The 26,759-nt window shown below is 49.1% G+C and overlaps 1 protein-coding gene across 5 annotated transcripts in view; it reads left to right on the forward strand.

Moving 5' to 3' along the window:
• The window catches only part of LOC144946672 (Iroquois homeobox protein 5a-like), a 38,028-nt gene extending 12,905 nt beyond the window's left edge, over nucleotides 1-25,123 (forward strand). The window contains exons 2-5 of one of the 5 annotated variants that reach the window (XR_013639926.1): nucleotides 28-445; nucleotides 10,949-12,262; nucleotides 18,605-19,361; nucleotides 20,711-25,123. Coding sequence is in view for 2 of the 5 variants with exons in the window: in XM_078875749.1 (XP_078731875.1) it covers nucleotides 28-445; nucleotides 10,949-12,262; nucleotides 18,605-18,636 (1,764 nt within the window). In the remaining 3 variants the exon portion in view is untranslated. The remainder of the gene's footprint in view (nucleotides 1-27; nucleotides 446-10,948; nucleotides 12,263-18,604; nucleotides 19,362-20,710) is intronic. The other 4 variants (XR_013639928.1, XR_013639927.1, XM_078875749.1 and 1 more) reach the window with 4 other exon arrangements.
• The last annotated feature ends 1,636 nt before the right edge of the window (nucleotides 25,124-26,759 follow it).

Genomic DNA, 26,759 nt, shown 5'->3' on the forward strand with positions numbered 1-26,759 from the left:
ACTCTCTCTCCCCCCCCTCGCCCCCAGGCATCTCCCTACGACCCCACGGGCCCAGGTCTTGCCGGAGGTGTTGCCGCCTACCACCCCTACGGCACCCCGCTGGGGCCCTACCCTTACTCGGACGCGGCCTACCGCAAGAACGCGACCCGGGACGCGACGGCGACGCTCAAGGCGTGGCTGAACGAGCACCGCAAGAACCCGTACCCCACCAAGGGCGAGAAGATCATGCTGGCCATCATCACCAAGATGACCCTGACGCAGGTCTCCACGTGGTTCGCCAACGCTCGCCGGCGTCTCAAGAAGGAGAACAAGGTGACGTGGGCGCCGCGCGCCAAGAGCGAGGACGAGGAGGAGGAGGAGGACGCGACCATCGACCTCGAGAAGACGGACGACGACGCCGAGTCGCCCGAGAAGGGGCTGAGCGCGGCGGCGCACGACGGGGAAGGTGAGAGGAGGGTGGTGGTGGTGGTGGTGGAGGATGGAGGAGGGTGGTGGAGGAGGAGGATGGAGGAGGATGGAGGAGGAGGAGGAGGAGGATGGAGGAGGAGGATGGAGGAGGATGGAGGAGGAGGATGGAGGAGGATGGAGGAGGAGGAGGGTGGTGGAGGAGGATGGAGGAGGAGGGTGGAGGAGGATGGAGGATGGAGGAGGAGGATGGAGGATGGAGGAGGAGGAGGATAGTGGAGTGTGGTGATAAGAGATCGGGTAGGGAGATGGAGGAGAGGACATGAGGAGGGGGGTGGTGGTGAGACCGGAGGAGGAGATGAGAGAAAGGGGGGAGATGGAGGAGGAGGGGAGATTAGGAGGATCGGTGCGTGTTGGTGTACAGGCCTGGGTTCAATCCGAGTCTCTCTGACCTGGAAACTACCTCCGCGCTCGGCACACCACATCCAGTATACCACTCAACGACCCCAGTCGACCAGCGAGACATTGATGCTCGTGTCGAGGTGTGGGTGTGTGGAGTGTGTGTGTGTGGAGTGTGTGTGTGTGTGTGTGGAGTGTGTGTGTGTGGAGTGTGTGTGTGGAGTATGTGTGTGTGTAGAGTGTGTGTGTGTGTGTGGAGTGTGTGTGGGTGTGTGTGGAGTGTGTGTGTGTGGAGTGTGTGTGTGTGTGTGGAGTGTGTGTGTGGGTGGAGTGTGTGGAGTGTGTGGAGTGTGTGTGTGTGGAGTGTGTGTGTGTGTGTGGAGTGTGTGTGTGTGTGTGGAGTGTGTGTGGAGTGTGTGTGTGTGGCGTGTGTGTGGAGTGTGTGTGTGTGTGGAGTGTGTGTGTGTGTGGAGTGTGTGTGCGTGGAGTGTGTGTGTGTGTGTGGAGTGTGTGTGGATTGTGTGTGTGTGGAGTGTGTGGAGTGTGTGGAGTTTGTGTGAGTGGAGTGTGTGTGGAGTGTGTGCGGAGTGTGTGGAGTGTGTGTGTGTGAGTGTGTGTTTGGAGTGTGTGTGTGTGGAGTGTGTGTGGAGTGTGTGGAGTGTGTGTGTGTGTGGAGTGTGTGTGAGTGTGTGTGTGGAGTGTGTGTGTGTGGAGTGTGTGTGGAGTGTGTGTGGAGTGTGTGTGTGTGGAGTGTGTGTGTGTGAGTGTGTGTGTGGAGTGTGTGTGTTTGGAGTGTGTGTGTGCGTGTGTGGAGTGTGTGTGTGTGTGGAGTGTGTGTGCGTGTGTGGAGTGCGTGTGCGTGTGTGGAGTGTGTGTGCGTGTGTGGAGTGTGTGTGTGTGGAGTGTGTGGAGTGTGTGTGGAGTGTGTGTGTGTGTGGAGTGTGTGTGTGTGTGGAGTGTGTGTGTGTGTGGAGTGTGTGTGTGTGTGGAGTGTGTGAAGTGTGGAGTGTGTGTTTGTGTGGAGTGTGTGTGTGTGGAGTGTGTGTGGAGTGTGTGTGTGTGGAGTGTGTGGAGTGTGTGTGTGTGTGGAGTGTGTGGAGTGCGTGTGTGTGGAGTGTGTGTGTGTGGAGTGTGTGTGTGGAGTGTGTGTGTGTGGAGTGTGTGTGTGTGTAGTGTGTGTGGAGTGTGTGTGTGTGGAGTGTGTGTGTGTGGAGTGTGTGTGTGGAGTGTGTGTGTGGAGTGTGTGTGTGTGTGTGTGTGTGGAGTTTGTGTGTGTGGAGTGTGTGTAGCGTGTGTGTGGAGGGTGTTTGTGGAGTGTTTGTGTGTGGAGTGTGTGTGTGTGGAGTGTGTGTGTGTAGCGTGTGTGTGTGTAACGTGTGTAGAGTGTGTGGAGTGTGTGTGTGGAGTGTGTAGAGTGTGTGTGTGTGGAGTGTGTGTGGAGTGTGTGTGGAGTGTGTGTGTGTGTGGAGTGTGTGTGTGTGTGGAGTGTGTGTGTGTGTGTGGAGTGTGTGTGTGTGGAGTGTGTGTGTGGAGTGTGTGTGTGGAGTGTGTGTGTGGAGTGTGTGTGTGTGGAGTGTGTGTGTGGAGTGTGTGTGTGGAGTGTGTGTGTGTGGAGTGTGTGTGTGGAGTGTGTGTGTGGAGTGTGTGTGTGGAGTGTGTGTGTGGAGTGTGTGTGTGGAGTGTGTGTGTGGAGTGTGTGTGTGTGGAGTGTGTGTGGAGTGTGTGTGTGGAGTGTGTGTGTGGAGTGTGTGTGTGGAGTGTGTGTGTGGAGTGTGTGTGTGGAGTGTGTTTAGCGTGTGTGTGGAGTGTGTGTGTCTGGAGTGTGTGTGTGGAGTATGTGTGTGGAGTGTGTGTCTGTGTGTGTCCGTGGAGGTGTGTAGAGATGGTTAGGAGGGTATCTGCGCGTGTGTAAGGGAGTATATCTGCGGATATGTGGAGGCACACCTAGCCTGAGGTATGCGAGTGTGTGAGTGTGGAGGTGCGAGTGAGTGAGTGAGAATATATACAGCATGCCCAATCGTGCAGTCTATAAATGTTAGCGTATGGTCATGTTTGCGTCCGCGTGCATTTGCGTGTGTTTATTGGTCTGTGGGGAGCCGTGTGTGTGTGTGTGCTCACGGCCACCGCTGGTGACGATTGCCTGGGCCTCCCATAGATCGACTCAGCCTCAAATGATTAGCTGGTGCGGTGTGTAAACATCGCCAAAGGCGTTCGGACGTGGTGCTGGCCACCCATCCCCTCGTGCTCGCTAATAGCACTTGCCCCTACAGTTTGTTAAGGCTACATGGGGGGGGGGGGTCTTTGTCTTTGTGAGGAGCGGTGGCGCAATGGTTAGCGCACTGCGCTGAGAACTTTGGTCGACCCAATGTTCGATTGCCGATGAAGGCCAACTTCAGTGGCGACATCGATCAGAACTGGCCCCGAAAATCGGCTCAGCATTAACTGAGTACCCGGTTACGTGTGACACCTCCAGCACTAGGGAGACAAAGGCGGCCGGGCGTGGTGCTATCGCCAAACAGCCCCCCACACCCCCCCCCCTCGGCCTTCATAGGTTCTCGATGTCAGAACTTGCCCCGGTCGACAGTTTGCCTGTCCGGGTGATCGCTATCTGCAAGAGTTCCATATCATCACCGGAGGCTAATTACTATCTAAACTGTCGAGGGCCTCCCTTAGGTCGACTCAGCCTTAAAGTATCACATGATGCCGTAGTGTGTGTTCACAAGCATCAGCAGATGCGTTATTGGCCACGCGCGCCGTTGCAGCCTTAATAGGTGCTCGCTAACAGCGGCCTGCCCTTAACAGTCTGTAAGGCTAAACGGGGGTATCTGTGCGTGTGTGTTTAAATTTAAATCTGTTTACACGCGTCGCAATCGTTAATTAACGAGCGAGAGTCAATTGATGAATTAACGCGCACGGGGCCACGCACAGACACACATGCACATTCACACACACACAGACACACGCACACTCGCACGTACAGACACACACACTCGCACACTCGCACGCAAAGACACACATGCACATTCACACACACACACAGACACACATTCACACACACACATACACACGCACACTCGCACGTACAGACACACACACTCGCACACTCGCACGTACAGACACACATGCACAGACACACACACGCTCATACGCTCACACTTACAGACACACACACTCGCACACTCACACGTACAGACACACACTCGCACACTCACACGTATAGACACACACACACCCGCACATTCACACACACAGACAAACACAAACTTGCACACTCACACATACAGACACACACACACGTACAGACACACAGACACGCACAGACACACACACAGTCACGCGTACACACACACACTCACACGTACAGACACACACACTCACACGTATAGACACACGCACTCACACATACAGACACGCACACGCACAGACACACACATACTCACACATAAGACACACTCACACATACAGACACACACACGCACACTCACACGTACAGACACACACACACAGACACACACACGCACACTCACAGACGCACGCACGCACACTCACAGACGCACGCGACTATGAAGGCTGACACGGCGCACAAGGGAGTGGACGGCCAAACCCACGCCTGGCCTTCTTCGCTTCCCGACTGTTGATGATTCTAAGTTGAAACCTCTTTTATTTGTGCATCGTTTGCTGCCCTTCCCCCGGCACCTCCGATTCGCACGGTTGGCTACGTACGGTGCGAAAGAAGTGCAACACCCCTACGTTTGCACACACCGCGCCGGGTACTCGTTTGAGGCTGAGTCGACCCAGGGGGAGGCCCAGAACCGGTGCAAATATTCGCCGCTGCAATCGATGGTGGGCGGGAATCGAACTCGGCTGGTCGGCCCCGTAGCGCAGTGGGGCGCTAACCGTTGCGCCACGGCTCCCCACAACCACATCACGCACACATAGACAAGATAAATACTAGTATGCTTACGGGTCAGCATTCGAGTGAATAATAAGCCTTCGACTTTACTGTACCAATTTTATGGTGGTTATTGAATAAGACGTTGTGAATTGTAATGGGGAATAAATAAACAAATTAGGGGCACGCCGAGGTTTTGAATGACAACTTGCGATGTGAGTGTACGTACGTACGCGTGTGTTTGGGTGAGTGTGTGTGTGTGCTGTTGGTGTGTGCTAGCGTAGCGGCTAGCGCAGCTGGCGACCCGAGTTCGATTCCCGCTCACGACAGACACGAGTAACGATTATCTGCACCGATCCTGGGCCTTGCCTAGGTCGACTCAGCCTCAAATGAGTATCTGGTGCCGTGTTGTAAAAAGGCGGTCGGGCGTGATTGCTGGCAACGACCACTTTCTCGTGCGTCGTTCCGGCCTTCATAGGTGCTAGCTCGCTAACAGCACTTGCCCCGACAGTCTGTTAAGGCTACACGGGGGATCTTTGTCTTTGTGTGAGTACGTAGGTGTGGTAACGGTAGAGTAGTGGTTAGCGCACTGCGCCACGAACCCGGCCACACGAGTTCGATTCCCGCTCACGGCCACCATCAGTGGAGATTATCTGAACTGGTACTGGGCCTCATCTAGGTCGACTCAGCCTCAAATGAGTAGTTGGTGTGGTCTGTAAAAACTAGATGGGGGATATTTATCAGTGAATATGCGTGTGGCGTGCTTCTTAGGTGCTGGAGAACTGCACTTGCCCCAACAGTCTGTTAAGGCTATACGGGGGATATTTGTCTGTGTTCATCGTAATTAGGGTTACTAATGATACACACTGATTTTTTTTTATTGCCATTCAATTTTCTATTCTTAATATCCTACCTTTCTCTATTTCGTGCGAATATTCGTTGGATTTATGAATTACATTATTTTATATTATTCCCATCAATAAGTGGAAATAATATTACCTGTTTTAAATGAACACTAATTGTTTGTATAGTCTCGCTGTGCGCTAACCACTGCGCCACCGCTCCTCCGCAAAGGTAATTAGCATGCTCCACTCGCATATCGCACACGCAAAGACAAAGATCCCCCGTATAGCCTGGACAGTCTCTTGGGGCAAGTGCCGTTAGTGAGCACCTATGAAGACAAGAACGTCACACGAGGGGGGTGGGTGGCCAGCACCACGCCCGGCCGCCTTTGTCTCCCTAGTGGTGATGTTTACACATCGCACCAGGTACTCATTTGAGGCTGAGTCGACATAGGGGAGGCCCAGGACCGGTTCAGATAATCGCCACTGGTGTTGGCCGTGAGTGGGAATCGAACTCGGGTCGCCGGGTTCATAGCGCAGCGCGCTAATCGCTACACTACCGCTCCCCACACACACCTACACACACACACCTACACACACACACACCTACACACACACTCCTACACACACACTCCTACACACGCACACACCTACACACACCTACACACACCTACACACACACACACCTACACATATATATGCATACACACGTTCAGTACAAATGCACTCGCGCTTGTACGTCTGGGAACGTGTGAACCACATTCATAACCCGACATAATCAACACGTGACATTTCACGCAAGCCGCTCTTTAAATATTCATGACGTTTATTTATGATTTAAAGTAAAACATTCTTCAGTTTATTACAACTTCAATTAAGAAGTGTCTGGAAATGTATATGTATTGCTGTTGCTGCTGCCTTAGCAGTGATGCACAAGTAACAGTTAACAAAGTCAACACATTTATAAAAACAAAACAAATACAGTAGGCGACGTTTCGGGCAACGACCCAACTTCACGTGTTGCAAAAATTACATAATTAGCAGTTTTTTTTTTATATTTGTTGTAGTTGTGCATCGATATTGAAAATATGCCGAGGTGAATATTGATTTTCGTTCTTAAAATGTAATTTGTGGTGAACATATTTTTTGTTATCAAAGTTAAATTAGTTATTAATTTTGGGGCATTTTGGTTAGAGATATTTTAACACGTTTACATGATATACGGATTACACATTCCGATAGATATACACACACACACGCGCGCGTTATAGTATGTACAATTTCGTACAAACATGCGCGCATACGTACGTACGTCATGTATTTTGACACGCACACATATACATACAAACATGGAGACACATTTATGTAACACGTGGTGATCCATCTGTAGATGCCCCACTACAATAGCGGATTAATTATAGAGAAAGCTGCAGTTTACACCAAAGCCTCGCTTTGCACGTCTTCCACCAATGCCAATATCACTTATTAAGTAAGTTTACCTACTCTGTAAAGATACGGAGTCATCGTCGCTTTATTGACATTATTTAATTGAGATGTTCCATATTAAGAGGTGGGGGGGGGGGGCATTTGAAATGAATGGGGTATCTGTAAATGGATCGCCCATTCTACACATACACACATAGCACAATCCATATATATAAACAGACATTGCATTGTGCCCGATTACATAAAAAAAATGTTATACATACACAAAAAACAAAGATCCCCCGTATAGCCTTCATAGACTGTAGGAGCAAGTGCTGTTAGCGAGCACCTCTACATAGACACACGTACATACAGACACAATAGTCGCGTTAAATTCATAGTGTGATGACTCCAACACACATATAATTGCCGTTTTATTTTGCCCCAAATTGCGTCGAGTCGTCAAAGTTAAATTGCCTAGTTTTGACCGAGTTAAAATAATCGTTGTGTTCATTATGTAAAACGTAGCCTAATTATTTAATAGGTAAGACGCGATGGTGATGTCTGCCGGCATTCACGATATTTTGCGGTCAACACTTCATCGACAGAAGTTGCTATTGGTGCTGGTGCCAGGCCAGGTGCACATCGTGCCCATGTGTACAACAACAACAACAGCAGCAGCCGCCATTCGCCACTAAGTGTCGGTGACGTCACCGCTGTGCTTGTGCCAGGCTACGTGCACGTGAAGGCTGTACACACAGACACACATATACACAATCACACACATACGGTCTTGTATTCTTGCCTTGAAAAATGCAGGGGGGGGGGGGCAAAATGCACCACGCGGTGACGGAAGCCGCCGTGCCGTTTGTACGTCTTGCACGTGCCAATCAAGCGCGCGTGCGTTCCTCACCATTGCCGGAACGGGTTGAAGCGATTTTGAAAACGGTTACCGGTTTTGATCCGGTTACGTTTCCCCCAAAAACACACATTTTTTTTTATTTTGTTACGAACAATTTCGCACTCGCCCACACGTGAAGCCACAGTTATGATGACATTTCGGTGTCTGTAAAACGATACGTCTCGTTCTAATTTGACTCGTATGTATATAGGTATCAAAGTTCACATATCGCGTGCATCAGTCATTATAGGATCGTATTCAAACAAAAAAAACAACAACTATGTTAATAATTATAATATATTAAATTGCATATGAACAATCATCGGAATTGCTGATGATATTCGTTTGGGGGCGATGGATGATTCAGCCCATCATCGCGCCGTCCGGGGGTCGATAAAATCAGCACCACTTCGCGGAAGGAAGTCAACAGTCGTTCTGTGGACTGCCTCGTTCCCGCCACAGGAACGTGGAATTTCCATCACCGGCTCGGGTGGGCCGTAAACGAGAGATGTGCACAGCCTTTGGTTGTAATTTGAACCACGAAAATAACTTTGAGCGTGTAGCGTGTAGCGTCCATTGCTCGCTGTCGGCTTTAGCGTCACACTCCGCGGGAGGCGAATTACTCGGTCCACCGACATTGGACCGAGTAATGTGGTGTGAGCGTGGTCGGGGGAGTGGGTGGTGAAGCGGTGAGCGCACCACGATACGAAACCCACGGCGACCAACACCCAGAGACGATTATCTGAACCGGTCATGGTCCGCCCCTAGGTCGACTCAGCCTCAAATGGGCCCCTGGCGCGGCGTGTAAACATCGCCACTGGGGAGACAAAGGCGGACGGGTCTAGTGCTGGCCACCCACCGCCTCGCGCACAGTGCCGGCCTTCATAGGTGCTGTTCGCTCCACAGCACTTGCCCTACAAATCTGTTGAGGCTATATGGGGGGTCTTTGATCGTTGAGCTGTTATCGAGACAGCAGCAATGTGGAACTCGAGGCTGGGTCTGCCAACCCCGTTACTTTACATTCCACAGTTAGTGCTTCTGTAGTTAACATCTCGCCACGGTGGCTAGGAGATGTTAACTAACCTCGCCCGGTATACAGGAGGTCGTGGGTTCGATCCCGACCCTGACGCCCGCTGTGTATTTGGAGTTCGCGGTGTCTCTCTCTCTCATCATCATCATCAAGGTGGCTAGGGAATGTTAACTACCTCGCCAGGTGTACAGGAGGATTCGATCCCGACCTTGACGTCCGCCGTATATTTGTATATTTGTAGTTTGCGTCTCTCTCTCTGTCTCCCCGTGGTCGCGTGGATTTTTCTCCGGATCCTCCGAGTTTTTCGCTCCACACTGAGAAACACGCTTTTAGAGTCTTCGGCTGCAGTAGATTTCCACGCGATGATCATAAGCCATATTCTTAGGTTTTTTCGGTAAAGTCACGTAGGTAAAACATCAAAATTAATAAAAATAAAATAAAATAAAAAAAATCACGACGTTTCGGAGGCAACACAAGTCTCCGAAACGTCGTGATTTTTTATTTTTTTTATTTTTTATTTATTAATTTTGATGTTTTACCTACGTGACTTTACCGAAAAAACCTAAGAATATGATTCCTTGCAGTCACGAAAGCCTCAAATCTAGGATCATAAGCCACTTCGTTGAGCTATCATCTGCGTCAGGTCGCTTCTCAAAAAGAACCGTGTAGCTCAGTGAAATACAAAAAAAAACATTTAAAGTCCAGGTACGAGCGTCAAACTGAAGCTCTCCAAGACCTTCGCGAAGATCGTGAGGATTACCACCAGCGGCCTATTTGTAGACGTTACGTGTGTTTATGTTGATCTGTCCACGTGCGTGTGTGTCTGTGTGTGTCAACGCTATAACTATCATCGGTGTACGACCGCAGTTGTGTACACTGCGGTAATTGCGCGGTTGATAGAAAATGACGCGTAAAAGAAGTTCAACATTGGCACGTATACTGTACATACGACCCTTGCGTGAGTTAACGAAATGACGATGATGATGATGATAATGCAGATGCTGCTGATGATGCTGATGATGATGGTTTTACTGCTACTGCTGCTGCTCATTATGATAATGCTGAAAAGGCATGTGGATATGATCATGATAATTATGTTATTAACGGAGTTGCTTGTATTGCTACTGCTGCTGCTGATGATGATGATAGTGATGTTCCTGATGATGACATTTTAATAGAGATACTGCTCCTGCTGCTAACGATGATGATGCTGATGATGATGCTGATGATGATCAATATGATGAGAGTAGTAACGATGTTGCTGATAATTATGTGGATTCTGATCTTGCTGATGATATTGCTGCTGCTGCTGCTGCTACTATTACAGCTGATACGGATGATAACAATGCTGATTATGTTCATGGCAACGTTGCTTACTGCTGCTGCTGATGATGGTGTTGATTACAGTGATAATTAGTGTGTTGCCGATCATACCAATGATGTTAGTGATGATGCTCAGCTGCTACTGCTGATGATAAGAATGAGGATGCTGCTGATGATGCTGACACTGATCATTATAGTGATGCTGCTGCTGCTGATGATGATGATTATACTTTTGCTCATATGTTACTGCTGTTGCTGCTGCCGATGATGATGCTGATAACAATGATAGCAGTGATGCCAGTGATGCTGCTGATGATGCTACTGATGATGACGATGATGCTGCTGCTGATGATTCTGCTACTGCTGTTGATGATGATAGTGCTGCTGATGATGCTACCGATGATGAGTCTTCTGCTGATGATGATGACAATATTGCTGTTGCTGATTATGGTGCTGACAGCGCTGCTGATGATGTTACCGATGATGATGATTCTGCTACTGCTGTTAATGATGGTGAGTTTTCTGCTGCTGATGATGATAATGCTGCTGATGATGCTACCGATGATGATGTGCTGCTGATGATGAGTATTCTACTGCTGCTGCTGATGATGACAAAGCTCCTGTTGCTGCTGATGATGATGACAGTGCTGCTGATGATTGACTACTGATGATGACGACGACGATGATGTTGAGGATGATGATGTCGATGATTTCCCCACCTATCCTCGCAGCCAATCTCTTAAACCACGACCGGAGCGCCTCCCCGCGGGACGATCTCGATCCGGGAGACGCGTTGAGGCAGGACGAGCACTCCACCACCACCACCACCATCAACAACAACATCAACAACATCATCAACAACAGCGGCAGCAACAACAACAACAACAACATCATCAACCACGCCGCGAGTCTCTCTGATGCCATCTCGCCCAGAGACTCATCCCCCGCTTCTCACGCTCTTCAGGGGGTTGTAATTGTTGGTGGTGGCGGTGGTGGTGGAATTGGTGGTGGCGTTGTGATGGGAGGTGGTGGTGGTGTGAGTGGAGGTGGTGGTGGTGGTGGTGGCGGCGACGCGTCTGTATTAATATCGCAAAGCAGCGGACCTCCGAAGCCAAAACTCTGGTCGCTGGCAGAAATTGCATGCGCCACTGACGCCAAGCAGAATCAACTGCCCACGCAGCAGCAACAACAGCAACATCATCAGCACCACCACCACCACCATCATCCGCATCAGCAGCAGCATCATCATCAGCAGCAGCAGCATCAGCACTTGTGCGCCTTGGCCAACGGCGTTGTAGGCGGGACCGGCTCCGGAACCGCGTGCGTTTATCCCAATTCCGCGGGACTTGCAAGGCCGGTCTACTACAGCTCCCCCTTCTATTCCGCATACACGGGCTACGCTCACTTTGCCGCTCATCATGGACTCGGCGGTCTGGCAGCCACAGGTGGAACTCATCAGCAGCAGCAGCATCAGCAACAACAGCAGCAGCACCATCACAATAATCAGCACCACCACCACCACAGCAACAATAGCAACAGCAGCAGCAGCAGTAGTAGCAGCAGCGGTAGCGGTAGCAGCCAACACCATCAACAACACAGCAACCACAACAACAGCAGCAGCAGCGGCAGCAACAGCAACAACAACAGCAGCAGCAGCAACCAGCAGCAACCTCTAGCCGTCGGAGGCCGCAGCGTATCGACAGTTGTGCCGATACCACACGCAGAGACCGCTTTGGCCACACAGGGCCCACTGAGGCTGTTGGAACTTCCCACGACAGCAGCGGCAGCAGCAGCAGCAGCAACGGCAGCGATTTGTGCTGTGCAGCAGCAACAGCAGCAGCAACAGCACGCGGCTACATCACCGCAGACAATGATGGTGGTGGGTGGGGGGCGGCTGCCGGCAACGCACGGCGCTTTTCAGCTGCAGTTGGAGGGCAGAGGGAGCCCCCCTCTCCTCCTTCTGCAGGAGGCGAAGAGTCACAGGCACCCCGGGGCGGGCGGCTACACGGAGACTCAGAGAGACACGGCTTGCGACTTGCGAAAAGGTGAGCTGGCGGGTGAAGAGGGTGGGTGGGTGGGTGAGTGAGTGACAGGTGGGTGGGTGGGTGGGTGAGAGGGTGGGTGGGTGAGTGAGTGACAGGGTGGGTGGGTGAGTGAGTGACAGGGTGGGTGGGTGACAGGGTGGGTGAGTTGGTGACAGGGTGGGTGGGTGACAGGGTGGGTGAGTTGGTGACAGGGTGAGTGGGTGGGTGAGTGGGTGGGTGGGTGGGTGAGTGGGTGAGTGGGTGGGTGGGTGGGTGAGTGAGTGAGTGGGTGGGTGGGTGAGTGAGTGAGTGGGTGGGTGGGTGGGTGAGTGGGTGGGTGGGTGGGTGGGTGAGTGGGTGGGTGGGTGAGTGAGTGAGTGAGTGACAGGGTGGGTGCGTGGGTGAGTGACAGGGTGGGTGCGTGGGTGAGTGGGTGGGTGGGAAGGTGGGTGGATGAGAGGGTGAGTGAGATGGTGAGAGGGTGAGTTATAAGGTGGGTGGTGAGAGGGTGAGTCAATACGCGAGTGAGTGGATGAGTGACTGGGTAAGTGAGTGATAGGGCGAGTTCATGAGTGAGTTCACCAATAAGCAAGTGCGTGAGTGAGAGGTTTGGTGAGTGATGGGATGGGTGGTGGAGTTGATGGGTGAGGAATCTCACGAGTGAATAATTGAGAGGGAAAGTGAAGGTGAGTGGCCTCTGTGAATATGTGCATGGGTGAATTGGCGAGAAGATGGGTGAGTGAATGAGTGAATCGGTGGGTGGGTGGGTGAGTAGGTGGATGAGTGAATGGGTGGTTAATTGGCTGGGTATGGGGTGGGTGGATTAGTGGGTGCGTGAGCGAGTGACTGAGTGAATAGGTGGTTGAGTGGATGGGTGGGTGGTTGAGTGGATGGGTGGGTGGTTGAGTGGATGGGTGGGTGGTTGAGTGAATGGGTGGGTGGGTGGGTTAGTGGATGGGTGGGTCAGTGGCTTCAAAGAGCCTCAGCGGTACACAGAGGGACCCTTGAGAGAAGGTGGGTGGGTTGGTGAGTGGATTAGTCAATAAATGGGTGAGTCGGTGGGTGAGTGAGTGAGTAGGGTATGTGGATGATGGCTGAGCGAGCGAGTCATTTGGTGGGTTATTGATGAAGTGAGTGGATGGTTAAGTTGCTTGAGATGTAAGACGGATGAGTGAGTGCTGTGTGTGTGAGAGTGAGAATTGTGTTTGTGTGTGTGGGTTTGCGAGTGTCGGGGTTAGTGAGTGAGATTGTTGGCATGTGGGTGAATGTACGAGTAAATGAGTCGTTTGGGTGAGTTGAGTAATTAGCGAATGAGATTTGTGGATTCATTATTCGTACGTATCGTTATAGTTTAACACGTAGGCTTTCGCGACCAATTTTATTAATAATAAAGGTGTTTTGGGTTAGATCGCGTAAGTATTAATGTTGTGTCGTAACCCTCCACCACCCGACACAGCCAATCAGTAAGGGATTTGTCACGTAAACTAAACTTCCAAATAGTTACTACTTCAACCCACCGGTGTGTTGTAGAGTAAATCCACAACATTTACAATTCGTTATACTTATCATAGCTAATATAAACGCAACACTGTTTTAATGTGTGGGTTGTTCAATGTGCACGAGGCGAACATACGTGACGAGTCTCATCAGAGCCTGTCCGGGGCCTCCCGTGGGTCGACTCAGCCTTAAATTAGTACCCGTTGCTACGTGTAACAAACATTAACACTGGGGAGAGACATATGCGGCCGTGCATGGAATTGGGCACACCACACCCCAACCTCGTTGTGCTGTGCCGGCCTTCGTAGGTGCTCGCTAGCAGCACTTGCCCCAACAGCCTGGTAGAGGCTACACAAGGGGACTCTTTGTCTTTGTGTCTACAGTATTTAATAGTCGATCACTAATGCTACTGACCCAAAGCATCTGCAGCGTTAGGTTAAAGGGTCAACGCGATGTTTGTAGAAGTGTTTGATAGCCCCGACGACTCATCAACAACACCGGGTGTGGCCTTAAACAATGCGACGTGTAATACGCGACGTTTCGGGCAACGGCCCTTCATGACGCACGTTTATCTGCGGCGCGCGCTTTATGGATGACAGCCGTCATTCGCAACTCAGTGGCGGTGACGTGACCCAACACAGCGCCCGTGCCAGGCTAGGTGCACTTGCGATTTGTCATGCTTTAATGGGTGCAGCGCACTGCCCCACGGCCAGCATCAGTGACGATTATCTGAGCTGGTGTTTTAGAAGCGTGTTTGCGTGCGTAGCGTAGCGTGGCCACCAACCTCATCGTGTGCGGTGCTGCTACTCGCTAGCAGCACTTGCCCCAACAGTCTGTCGAGGCTATACGGGGGATCTTTGTCTTTGTCCCGCATAGTCCGTGTGTATATGTGTCGTGGTGTCTGCATGTGTTAAAGTACTTGTGCGCGTATCACGTAGCGCATGCATACAAAGTCGGTGTGTCCGCGCGTATTTTTAACTGGTGTGTGTGTATTTGTGTCACGCTTATGAGTGTACTTTCTCACCGGTTTCGCGAGTGTTGCATGCGATCGAGTCGCGCATACCAATGCACACGCGCATACGCATGCACGTTTGTGTAACATCGTTTATATCTGGGTAGGATTTTCATGCACGCTGACTTGGGGAGCGGTGGCGCAGCGGTTAGCGCGCCGCGCTACGAACCCCGGCCCCGTCCGAGTTCGATTCCCGCTCACGGCTAACAACCAGTGACGATTTTCTGAACCGGTCCTGGACCTCAATCTAGGTAGACTCAGCCTCAAAATGAGTACTTCGTGCGATGTAAAAAAAAAATTAATCATCGCCACCGGGGAGATAAAGGCGGTCGGGAGTGGTGCTGGCCAACCACAACACACTGGTGATCTCTCCCGGCCTCAATAGGTGCTCGCTAACAGCACTTGCCCCAACAGTTTGTTGAAGGCTACACACGGGGGGGGGGGGGGGGATCTTTGCGCGAGAATGAACTTTTTTTTCTTTCTTTTAGCTCCACGATAAAAGGCATGCCTCACTTGTTCGGCAAATATGTCCAATGGTCCGTACATAAAGCGATACGAACATCGATTGTTCAAGCGGCGAGGCTGCAGTTTTACAAATTCGCACGCAGACCCGCTCCAGCCCCCCTAACCCACCCCCGCCCGATCCATTTCTAGACACCCCACTAAAATCCCAAGACGTTTCTGAAGCAACACAAGCCTCCGTCATCACCTGAAAAAAAAAAGTATGGAACCTTGCAGTCACGAAAACTTCAAATCTAGAAGAAAAGAAAAAAATCCCAAGAGTTTATTATTTATGTTAGATTCGTGATAATCGCGATGCTGCTGCTGCTGCTGCTGTTCGTGGGGTGTGCGTGTGTGTGAAATGCTCGGCACGACGGCGCTCGCGATGCGGGGATGTGTAGGCGGTTCGATTCGATGCGGGGGGGGGGGGTGTTCGATCTCCATGGCGCGGTAGTCGGGGATTCGAAGGAGTTCGACTTTGCCACGAGATTCCACTCCGATGTGGAGTTCCCGGCTCTCTTCCCCACCATCGCCATGGGAGGGCGGGTTGACTACGCGTTCTTTGATAATATAGTTTCTGTTGGGTTAGATCGCGTAAATATATAAATGTGTCGTTAAACCCGCCACCACCCGACACGGCCAACTAGGAAGGTTTGTGTCACGTAAACAGAACGTGGCAATTCGTCACTCGTACAGCACTAATGTGTCGTGTAGTGCAGTGTATAGTGTAGTGTATAGTGTAGTGTATAAGTGTAGTGTACTAGTACAGCACTAGTGTTATGAATAATATTGGTCGCGAAAGCCTACGTGTTAATTTGACTAGTGTATAGTGTAGTGCAGTGTATAGTGTAGTGTATAAGTGTAGTGTACCAGTACAGCACTAGTGTGTAGTGTAGTGTATAAGTGTAGTGTATATTGTAGTGCAGTGTAGTGTATAAGTGTAGTGTACTAGTACAGCACTAGTGTATAGTGTAGTGTAGTGTATAGTGTAGTGTATAGTGCAGTGTATAGTGTAGTGTATAGTGTAGTGCATAGTGTAGTGTATAGTGTAGTGCATAATGTAGTGTATAGTGTAGTGTATAGTGTAGTGCATAGTGTAGTGTATAGTGTAGTGCATAGTGTAGTGTATAGTGTAGTGCAGTGTATAAGTGTAGTGTATAGTGTAGTGCATAGTGTAGTATACTATTACAGCACACCGGTGTGTTGGAGAGCAAATCCACAACATTTACAATCTGAGTACGACGTTTCGCCAGTAATTACAACTAGCCTCATCAGGCGACAGCCAGATTTCTGTCTTTCCCTAGCTTATCTTTCTTTCCCAAACGCAACACTTTTTTGCTCAATGAAAAAAAAGCTGTTAACCTATTCATTTATTTTTACAACGTTAATCGTACCGCGTGTCACACGCGTTGATGTTTTGCACAACAAAAACAAAACAACCGTTGAGCCTGTTTCCCAACAAAACTGTCAAACTAAAATCAAAGTTTAGCAAATGAATAAAATAACTCCATCATCAATAGGTAACCGCCACAGGCCTAGCGAACAGATAGGTGAGGTGGTGTGTGGCGGGGTGAAGGTGTGATGACCCACATCCACACGTGACGGGCACCACGTGGAGCGACACATCCTGCGGGAGTGGCTACAGCGAGCAGTTGCAGAGCTGCGCCTTTATCAATGCCACTTGTAGACCCCCCCCCTCCTCCTCCTGCCCCATTGATATTCAGGTGTCCCTCGCTTTGTGCGGGTTGCGTTTGTGCGATTTCGCGTAAATGTGGCTCAACAATTGGCTCGATGCGGTTTTAATGAAACTCTTCATGCGGCTATGTGGTTGGAGATAGGGCAACGCTGTGTGTTGTACTGTGTATGTACTGTGTATGTATTGTGTGTGTACTGCGTGTGCTGTGTGTGCGTACTGTGTGTGCACTGTGTGCACTGTGTGTGTACTATGTGTACTGTGTGTGTATATACGTACTGTGTGTACTGTCTACTGTGTGTGTACTATGTGTACTGTGTGTATATACGTACTGTGTGTATATACGTACTGTGTGTACTATGTGTACTGTGTATGTGTACTGTGTGTGTGTGTGTACTAGTCGCGTCTTCCGCCAATCTCGGTGCACATATTACATCATTTGGCACTCCCACATCTTGCAAAGACACGGGGCCAACGTGTTCTTCACAGCGGGATTGACTCGTCAGCCGTTGAGTCGAACGTGCGATAAGAGATGGGGGGGGGAGGCATAAGACGATGGGCCATCGATCAATCGATCGCTCTCTACGCATGCTTAGAAACGCGCGTTTGGAGTCGAACATGTCGTCTGATGATGCTAAGTTGTAATTACTGGCGAAACGTCGGACACGAATGGTAAATGTTGTGGGTTTACCCTCCGACAAGCCCGATGTTGCTGTGCTGGTAACGAATTGGCCACGTTCTGTTGACGTTACAACCGCTTACGCATTGGCTGTGTCGGGTGGTGGCGGGTTTAACGACACATTTATAATATTTTTACGAGATCTAACCCAAACAACAAAAACAACCTCTATTAGGAGTTTAGAGTATTTGGCTGCGATAAATGTCCACGTGGGAACTACACTTTGTTGAGCTATCATCGCTAAGTGAGGGGGAGTTTCTTGATAAAATAAAATCCATACTCATTGGTTCGTTCGGTAAAGTCACGTAGGTATACAATAAAATAATAAATCACGACGTTTCGGGCGCAACGCAAGCGTCCATCATCAGGTGAAAGAACCACAGAGGATGGATTCCTGCAGTCACGAAAGCTTCGAATCAAGATTAAAATAAAACCTAGTTTAGTTGTAATGACTCTACTTTAGTTCGTATTGTTTACACATCACGTTAACTTCAGTTGATTTGAATGTCCGTTTAACTTTCGCCACTAACGTTATTATTATTTTTGTGTAAACACAGTACCCTTGATTTTTTTAGTATTTCCTCCGAACAGTAAATAACCGGCGCTGTAATGACACCTTTACACCAACCCGCACTGACCAGAGCGGTGAAGTATGGTCGAACACCCCCCCCCCCACAACGCCCCCCTGTCCCCCATAACCAGCAGTGGATTTACAAAAAACGCCCCCACCCCATCTCGCACCGTCAAAAGCAAGTGTCCGTTTGACTGCGCTAACCGCTGCGCCACCGTTCCTCGCGTGACGACTTGACACAGATTGTAAATGTTGTGGATTTGCTCTCCAGCACACAACCGGTGTTTCTGTGCTAGTAACCAATTGGCGGCTTCACCGATACATTTATATTTACACGATCTAACCCCCCCCCTCCCCCCCCAAAAAAACCCAACTAAAATGAACTTTTCTCACGTGTATGTGTATTTCAGATTCAAAGGACAACCGCCATTGCCTCGTATAGAACGCGCTCTTACACGACTGCCTTATTCAAAAGGTTTTTATTGCGGTGAGTTCTCATCGCAACGGCGAATCACAAACCCACGTCCGACGCTTCGCACGCACGGCACGCACGGCACCCCATCAGCACGGGTTTCGGCTACGTGCGGTGTGAAAGAAGTCCAACATGTGTTGCACATAGCAGCAGTACATTGTAGTTGTCCCGCATGAGTGGTTCATCCGGTCGGCAGGTAGGTCACGTGGGGGTATACGCGTGGGTGCCCCGGCCTTGTCCATGACCTGTGGCCAGCGAGGAAGAGTAGGCCAAATACCCTCAAACGGGGGAGGCTCCATAGAGATTCATCTCGTGGAGGCCTTTCTGATAGCAGTGGCATGAGCAGGGAATTGCAGGGCTGCGCCTAAAAATAATAATTCACTGTGCCCCATTCTTCATAGTACATGAAGAAGGGGTCATGATCCGAAACGTCGCCGATTATATATATTTTTTTCATCGTTCAGGGCCGTATCATGTTATTGACACACGTGTTGCATTTTACAATTAGTGTAGGCAAAATATAAAATGTAATGTGCTGGATTCACTGTTTCTCAGTGAACCTGTGTAATCAATATGAGCGGCACTTTTCTGTCAGTCCACTGCTGGATGAAGGCCTTCCCACGCCGTGGCAACTTCTCACGTGGTGGTCGTTTGGTCATACCTCACCCGCAGCTGGTCAGTGTGGGTTGGTGAAGGTGGGGAGCATAGATTTTGCAGCATAGTACAGCACAACGATGATTTATTTTGCGTTCGTGTACATGACATTCAGCGATCGTTCCAATTACATTGCTGAGTATTCTTAGGTTTTTTCGGTAAAGTCACGTAGGTAAAAAATGTTTTATTGAAATTAATAAAAGTAAAACAAATTTTGTTACCTACGTGACTTTACCGAAAAAACCTAAGAATATGAATCCTTGCAGTCACGAAAGCTTCAAATCTAGAATACAATTGCTGAGCCAGTGGTGTACATTCCACATTCCTATGACGGGGGCAAGTAGTTCCACATTGCACTCTATGCTCGTATGGTGTTCTGTGTTTGATTTAAGGGCTGTGTTAAATATTTCTTATTACAAGTTAAGGTATATATGTAACCAACTCTGTTCGCCACTAAGTGGCGGTGACGGAGCTTGCGCCAGGCTGGGCTGGTGCCAGGACTGGTGCACCTTGAAACGATGCGTATATCAACTCATAAACGTACATTTACACATTTCTACGACACACAAAGTATATTCAACACAAACACACACAATCAACAGGCATTCACACGGATGAACATTAAGACGAAAATGAATCGATGCTTGTACTTATAGCTGACCTATCTGTGTGTGTGTTTTTTGCGTGTCTATCTGTTCGTTTTGGTGTGTGTATGCATTTGTATGTGTCCCTATGTATGTCTGTATATATTATATACCTGTCTGTGCATGTCTGTGTGTGTCTATTTGTTTTGGTGTGTGTATGTGAATGTGGGTCTCTGTGTGTGTTCCTTCTGTGTGTGTGTCTGTCTGTGTGTGTGTGTCTTTGTGTGTCTATTTGTTGTTGTGTGTGTATGTGGATGTGGGTCTCTGTGTGTGTCTGTATGAACAGTATGTGTATCTGTGTGTGTGTTCGTTCTGTGTGTGTCTGTCTTTGTATGGATGCATGTATGTATGTATGTGAGTCTGTATGTCCGTTTGTCCTGTGTTGCTGTATATATCTGAATGTATAGGTATCTGTGTGTGTGTGTGTTGATGTATCTGTGGGCGTGTGTATGTGTGTGTGTTGATGTATCTGTGGGCGTGTGTATGTGTGTGTGTTGATGTATCTGTGGGCGTGTGTATGTGTGTGTGTTGATGTATCTGTGGGCGTGTGTATGTGTGTTGCTGCATGCGTGTATGGCTGTCTCTGTGTGTGTCTGTATGTATGTATGTGTGTTGCTGGTTTTACCCGTGTGTCTGGGTGGGCTGCTATATGTATGCACGTGTGTGTGTGTGTTGCTGTATATATGCGCGTGCATTTATCTGTGTGTCTGTCTGTGTGTGTGTCGCTGTGCCAACATGTGTTTCAGGCAGAGGTCGCTGTATCACCAGATAGATGAACTGCACGCTCCAATTACTGTGCGTGAATGCACGACCGTGTACACACACACACACACGTTACACACATTGCAAGACAAAGATCCCCCGTATAGCCTCAACGGACGTTTGGGGCAAGTGCTGTTAGCGAGCACCTTTGAAGGCCGGCACGGCACAAGAGGAGGTGGGTGGACATCACCACGCCCGACCGCCTTTGTCTCCACAATGACGATGTTACCACATTGCACCAGGTACTCTTTTGAGGCTGAGTCGACCTAGGGGAGGGTTCGGGTTTGTGTTACACACGAATACATACACATGTAATACACGCGCTCACACTCACATACACACTTACCATCACACTCACACACTCTTTCTCACTCGCACGCAATCACATATCCACCCTTACTCACACACAATCACACTCCCATACACCCTAATTCACACTCACTCACACTCACCCTCACTCACACTCACTCACACACAATTACACTCACACACACCCTCACTCACAATCACCCTCACTCACACACAATCACACTCACACACTCACACTCACACACAATCACACTCACACACACTCATTCACAATCACTCACACTCACACACAATCACACTCACACACACCCTCACACACTCACACTCACACACACTCACACTCACTCACACACACCCTGACTCACACACACTCACACACACCCTCACTCACACACACTCACACACAATTACACTCAGTCACACATAATCACACTCACACACACTCACTCACACACACTCACTCACACACACTCACACACACCCTCACTCACACACTCACTCACAATCACCCTCACTCACACACAATCACACTCACACACTCACACTCACACACAATCACACTCACACACACTCATTCACAATCACTCACACTCACACACAATCACACTCACATACACCCTCACACACTCTCACTCACACTCACACTCACTCACACTCACACACACCCTCACTCACACACACTCACACACACTCACACTCACACACACCCTCACTCACACACACTCACACACAATTACACTCACTCACACACAATCACACTCACACACACTCACTCACACACACTCACACACACCCTCACTCACACACACTCACTCTCACACAATCACACTCACACACACTCACTCACACACACTCACACACACCCTCACTCACACACACTCACACACACACACTCACACACACACACACACACAATCACCCTCACTCACACACAATCACACTCACACACACTCACTCACACACACCCTCACTCACACACAATCACACTCACTCACACACACCCTCACCCACTCACACTCACCCTCACTCACACACAATCACACTCACCCTCACTCACACACAATCACACTCACCATCACTCACCCTCACTCACAGACTCACACACACTCACACACACTCACACACACTCACACACACCCTCACTCAACACTCACCGTCACTCACACACAATCACACTCACACACTCACTCAACACTCACTCACACACACTCACACTCACTCACTCACACTCACACAGACCCTCACACACTCACCCTCACTCACACACAATCGCACACACCCTCACACTCACTCACACTCACCCTCACACTCACTCACACTCACCCACCCTCACTCACACACACCCTCACTCACACACAATCACACACACACACTCACCTACTCACACACAATCACACTCACACACACTCACCCTCACTCACCCTCACTCACACACAATCACACTCACACACACACTCGCTCACACTCACACACACTCACACACACCCTCACTCAACACTCACCCTCACTCACACACAATCACACTCACACACTCACTCAACACTCACTCACACACAATCACACTCACACACAATCACACTCACACACACACTCACTCACACTCACACACAATGGCACTCACCCTCCCCCTCTCACCGCGAGGAGGAGACTGATGATGATGATGACGAAGAAGACGGGGAGAGTGCATCTTCAACTTTTGTACATTGCTACACGAAAAGTAGTTATTTTCTGTATCTGTAGATCAAATGCATTGTCTCAGGTTTATTAATGAACGTGCTATTAATTTATAATTAGAATTTATTTCGAACAAACGAGAGAGCGAGTGAGTCAAGTCGGCTCCACACCTGCGCAATCAGTTGCGCAATCAAACCCTTCTCAAAGTGTCAACCCTCGCAAACGTCCGAGCGGAGAGTTGCGCAATCAACTAAAGCTCAGTGCGTAAAAAAAAACCACCATCATATGCCAAATACCGGTTCTTAGATTGATGGTAATTCATCATCGTTACCATCGCCATCGTCGTCATCGTCGTCGTCAACTTAATTGCCTGCAACTGATTTGTCCGCATCTGAGCGAGAAGTTGCGCAGATAGGAAATTAATGGGCGTGTTCACGATCGTGACGACCAATCGTAGTGTCGCAACTGCGTCACGTGGTGATGACGTCTTTATAACAAAACAAAATCGCCGAGCAGATCGATGGTTGAAAGTCTAGTCTGTGTCTACTGTGAGCAACCAGTTGCACGCAACTCGTCGCAACCGGTTGTGGGCAACTCCGTGCAACTGTTTGTTGCGCAAAAAGATGTCGACATATGAGACACGGCCCAGCGTCAGTGCGTTTGCCGCTCGTTTGCAGTGCAATTCGGCGGCTGCCCTGGTTAATACTGCGGTATAATTACGCGTGTCCGTCTTCTTCGCACACAGCGGACGTTAAAAATCGCGTGGCGTCGTTCGCAAACAGTAGGCCATTATGTCCCCATGGCGCCAGGGTACATATTCGGCATAGAAATTATGAAGGATTAAACTCTGCTAATTACTCAATTGGAATGTGAATATCAGTTAGCGCCACCCTATTGCGAAAACTTGGCGAGACCCCTCCGATAAAAAGGGTGTTGAGATGCTACGAGTATTCCCATCTTAAACAAGCCCGGTAATAATACTGATAAATAATATCAGCGAATTATTCGGTGATGCCTCTGCAGCGTGGTGCACGAGCCAGAGTGACTAGGAGATGTTAACTACCTCGCCTGGTACACAGGAGGTCGTGGGTTCGATCCAGACCCATGACGCCTGCTGCTGTATATTTGGAGTTTGCGTATTCTTTCTCCACCGTGGTCGCGTGGATTTTTCTCCGGGCCCTCCGGGTTTTCCGTCCACATTTGGAATCATCATCATCACCCCGTTCAGAGTAATTGCTGCTTTAAATTTGCCTGTAATGAGCCACTTTGTTGAGCTATCATTTGTGGCCTGGACGCTTCTGAACAAGAGCTACATAGCTCAGTGGGGCCTCACCTGGTCAAATAAAAAGCACAACAACAACAAAAACAACAAGAAAGCAACGCGTGTGTCAATAACACGGTGGCCTTTAAAGAGGAGGCATATGAAATAGGCGACGTTTCGGGCAATGGCCCTTAATTCACAGCACACGGAATGAGAGAGAGAAAGGGGCGCAACTGGTCACTCTGGTGTGAAGGCGACTTGAAAACAACACACGGTATTTAAAGAAACAAAACACAAATAGGAAAGAATAACATGTTTTGTAATGCGATATTAAATTCTATTGATTTAAAATAAGCGGGGGGGGGGGCAGGAAAATTATATAAATATGACATATATCAAAAAAATGTTTGTAAAATATTGGAAGAACTCATTTTTGAGCGTTTGTGAATTTTAATGTCATGGCAAGTCCTGCGGTATTGTTATTAATATTAATATTTATTTTTGTAATTGCAAAAATGCTTTTACTACGGTTATGTATGCAACTGAACGCGCGCACACACACACACACGCGTATCAACACACAGACAGCGGTCACCCATACAGCCATACAGACTGTTTGGGGCGTAGAGCTGTTAACGAGCACCTATGATTAAGTCAAATATGGCACGTGGTGAGATGGCGTTGACAGCTTTTACACACCCGTCCGCCTTTGTCTCTCCTCCGCTGATGTTTTCACACACTGCACTAGCCTCGTAATAATTTGAGGCTGAGTCGAGCTAAGGGGGCATCACGTGCAAACTAAGAGTGTAACATCGCTACCTTCGCTGTTACGTGTGCACCTGGGATTGGCCTGTGCCTCGCCGACGTCGACTCAGCCTCAAATGGGTGTCTGTTGCATTATTTGTGCGCACAAACACACGTACAGACAAAGACAAAGGTACCCCCTCCCCCCGTATAGACATGCAGGCTGTCGGGGCAAGTGCTCTCGGCGAGCACAAATATCACACACACACACAACACGGACGCGCACACTTGTTGCTTGTACATACGGAATTGAAATGCCATGCGTTGCGTGTGGTTGATGATTGTGTAAATATATATATAAAGATATATAAAAAAACAGAAGTGACAATAAAACGATGGTTTTGGCTTACGAGTGTTTTGGGCCGCTGTGTGGAGACGCTGCCTTTATTTGCTGAACGTCCTTCCGGCATCGTTCCCATCACAGGTGAGAGATGGAGACGACTTTTTGAGGCCTCCATCCAGCAGTAGATATGCCATGACTGCTGATGCTGCTACTGATGATGATCTTGATGATCTTCTTGGTTCTTCTGGTAAAGTCACGTAGAAGGGAAATAATAAAATAATAAAAATAAAACATAATACAATAATTCTCACGACGTTTCGGCCACAACGCAAGCAGCCGTCCTCAGGTGAAGAACAGGTCTGTCAGACGCTGTCTCCCCGACAGACCTGGTCTTCACCTGATAACTGCTGCTTGCATTGTGGCCGAAACGTCGTGAGAATAATTGTATTATGTTTAATTTGTATTATTGTATTACTTCTCTTCTACGTGACTTTACCGAAAGAACCAAGAAGATGAATCCCTGCAGTCAAGAAAGCTTTAAATCGAAAAAGATCATGATGATGTAATGGACTTCCATTTGAAAGGACGTTTCATTGTGTGTGCGTTAAGGATGTGGGGAGCGGTGGCGCAGCGGTTAGCGCACTGCGCTACGAAGTTGACTACCCGAGTTAGGTTTCCAACTGTTAAACAAAATCAGCGACGATTATCTGAACCGGTCCTGGGCCTCCCCTAGGTCGACTCGGCCTCAAATGAGTATCTGGCGGCCGTGCGTGGTGTCGCTCACCCTCCGCCTCGTGTGCCGATCCGGCCTTCATCTGAACTCGCTAACAGCACTTGCCCCAACAGCCTGTGGAGGCTACAGGGCGGATCTTTGTCCCTTTTTTTTGTTCCAAGGATGTGCTCTCCGTTTTGTGTTCAATCGACTGGAAAAATCGAATATAATCAGGCCGAGTGCATCATTTCAGCAGCATTGAATCAAAATATAGGTTTTTGGGTCAGATCGCGTTATTTATAAATGTGTCGTAACTCTCCACCACCCGACACGGCCAAACAGTAAAAAATGTGTCACGTTTTTCAAAGGACAAAATAATTCACTTCTTTAGCCCACCGGTGTGCTGAAGAGAGAATCAACAGCATTTTAAAATTTGAGTAGTACGACGTTTCGCTGACAATTACAATCAGCTTCATCGGGCAAGAATGGTGAAGCTCTCCTGTTGCTCCCGGTCTTAAATAGAGCAGCAGCAGCAGGGTGACGTCATCATTTAATTCAATTCAATCTGGTGCAGTGATTATAAATAACGCGATCTGACCCAAAAAAAAACCTATATTATGAATAATATTGGTCGCGAAAGCCTGCCACGTGATAAATTGAGCATTGATTCAAGTCGAGCAAACCTCTGGAGCGGTTTCGATATGCGGCGTCTCATCAGCAGTGAGGCATGTTGCTTGAATCAACGCTGTTGAACCGCCGGACATTCCAGGCAAGGCCTCCCCCCCCCCTCTCTATCTCTTTGCGCAATGGGGGGTGAGCGATTCGACCCAAACTTCTTCTTTTTCCACGGCTGATGTAGATTGTAGAGCAATACACGACTATATCACGAGCAGGTGTGTCAAGCCAGTTCGTTGGGTCGGCAGCATCGGAGTGTATCATCATCATCATCATCGTCGCTGCGACGTCTCCGTCGTATTTGTGGATCGGACA

The sequence above is a fragment of the Lampetra fluviatilis genome, chromosome 42, assembly GCF_964198595.1.
Source record: "Lampetra fluviatilis chromosome 42, kcLamFluv1.1, whole genome shotgun sequence".
Classification (NCBI taxonomy): Eukaryota; Metazoa; Chordata; class Hyperoartia; order Petromyzontiformes; family Petromyzontidae; genus Lampetra; species Lampetra fluviatilis.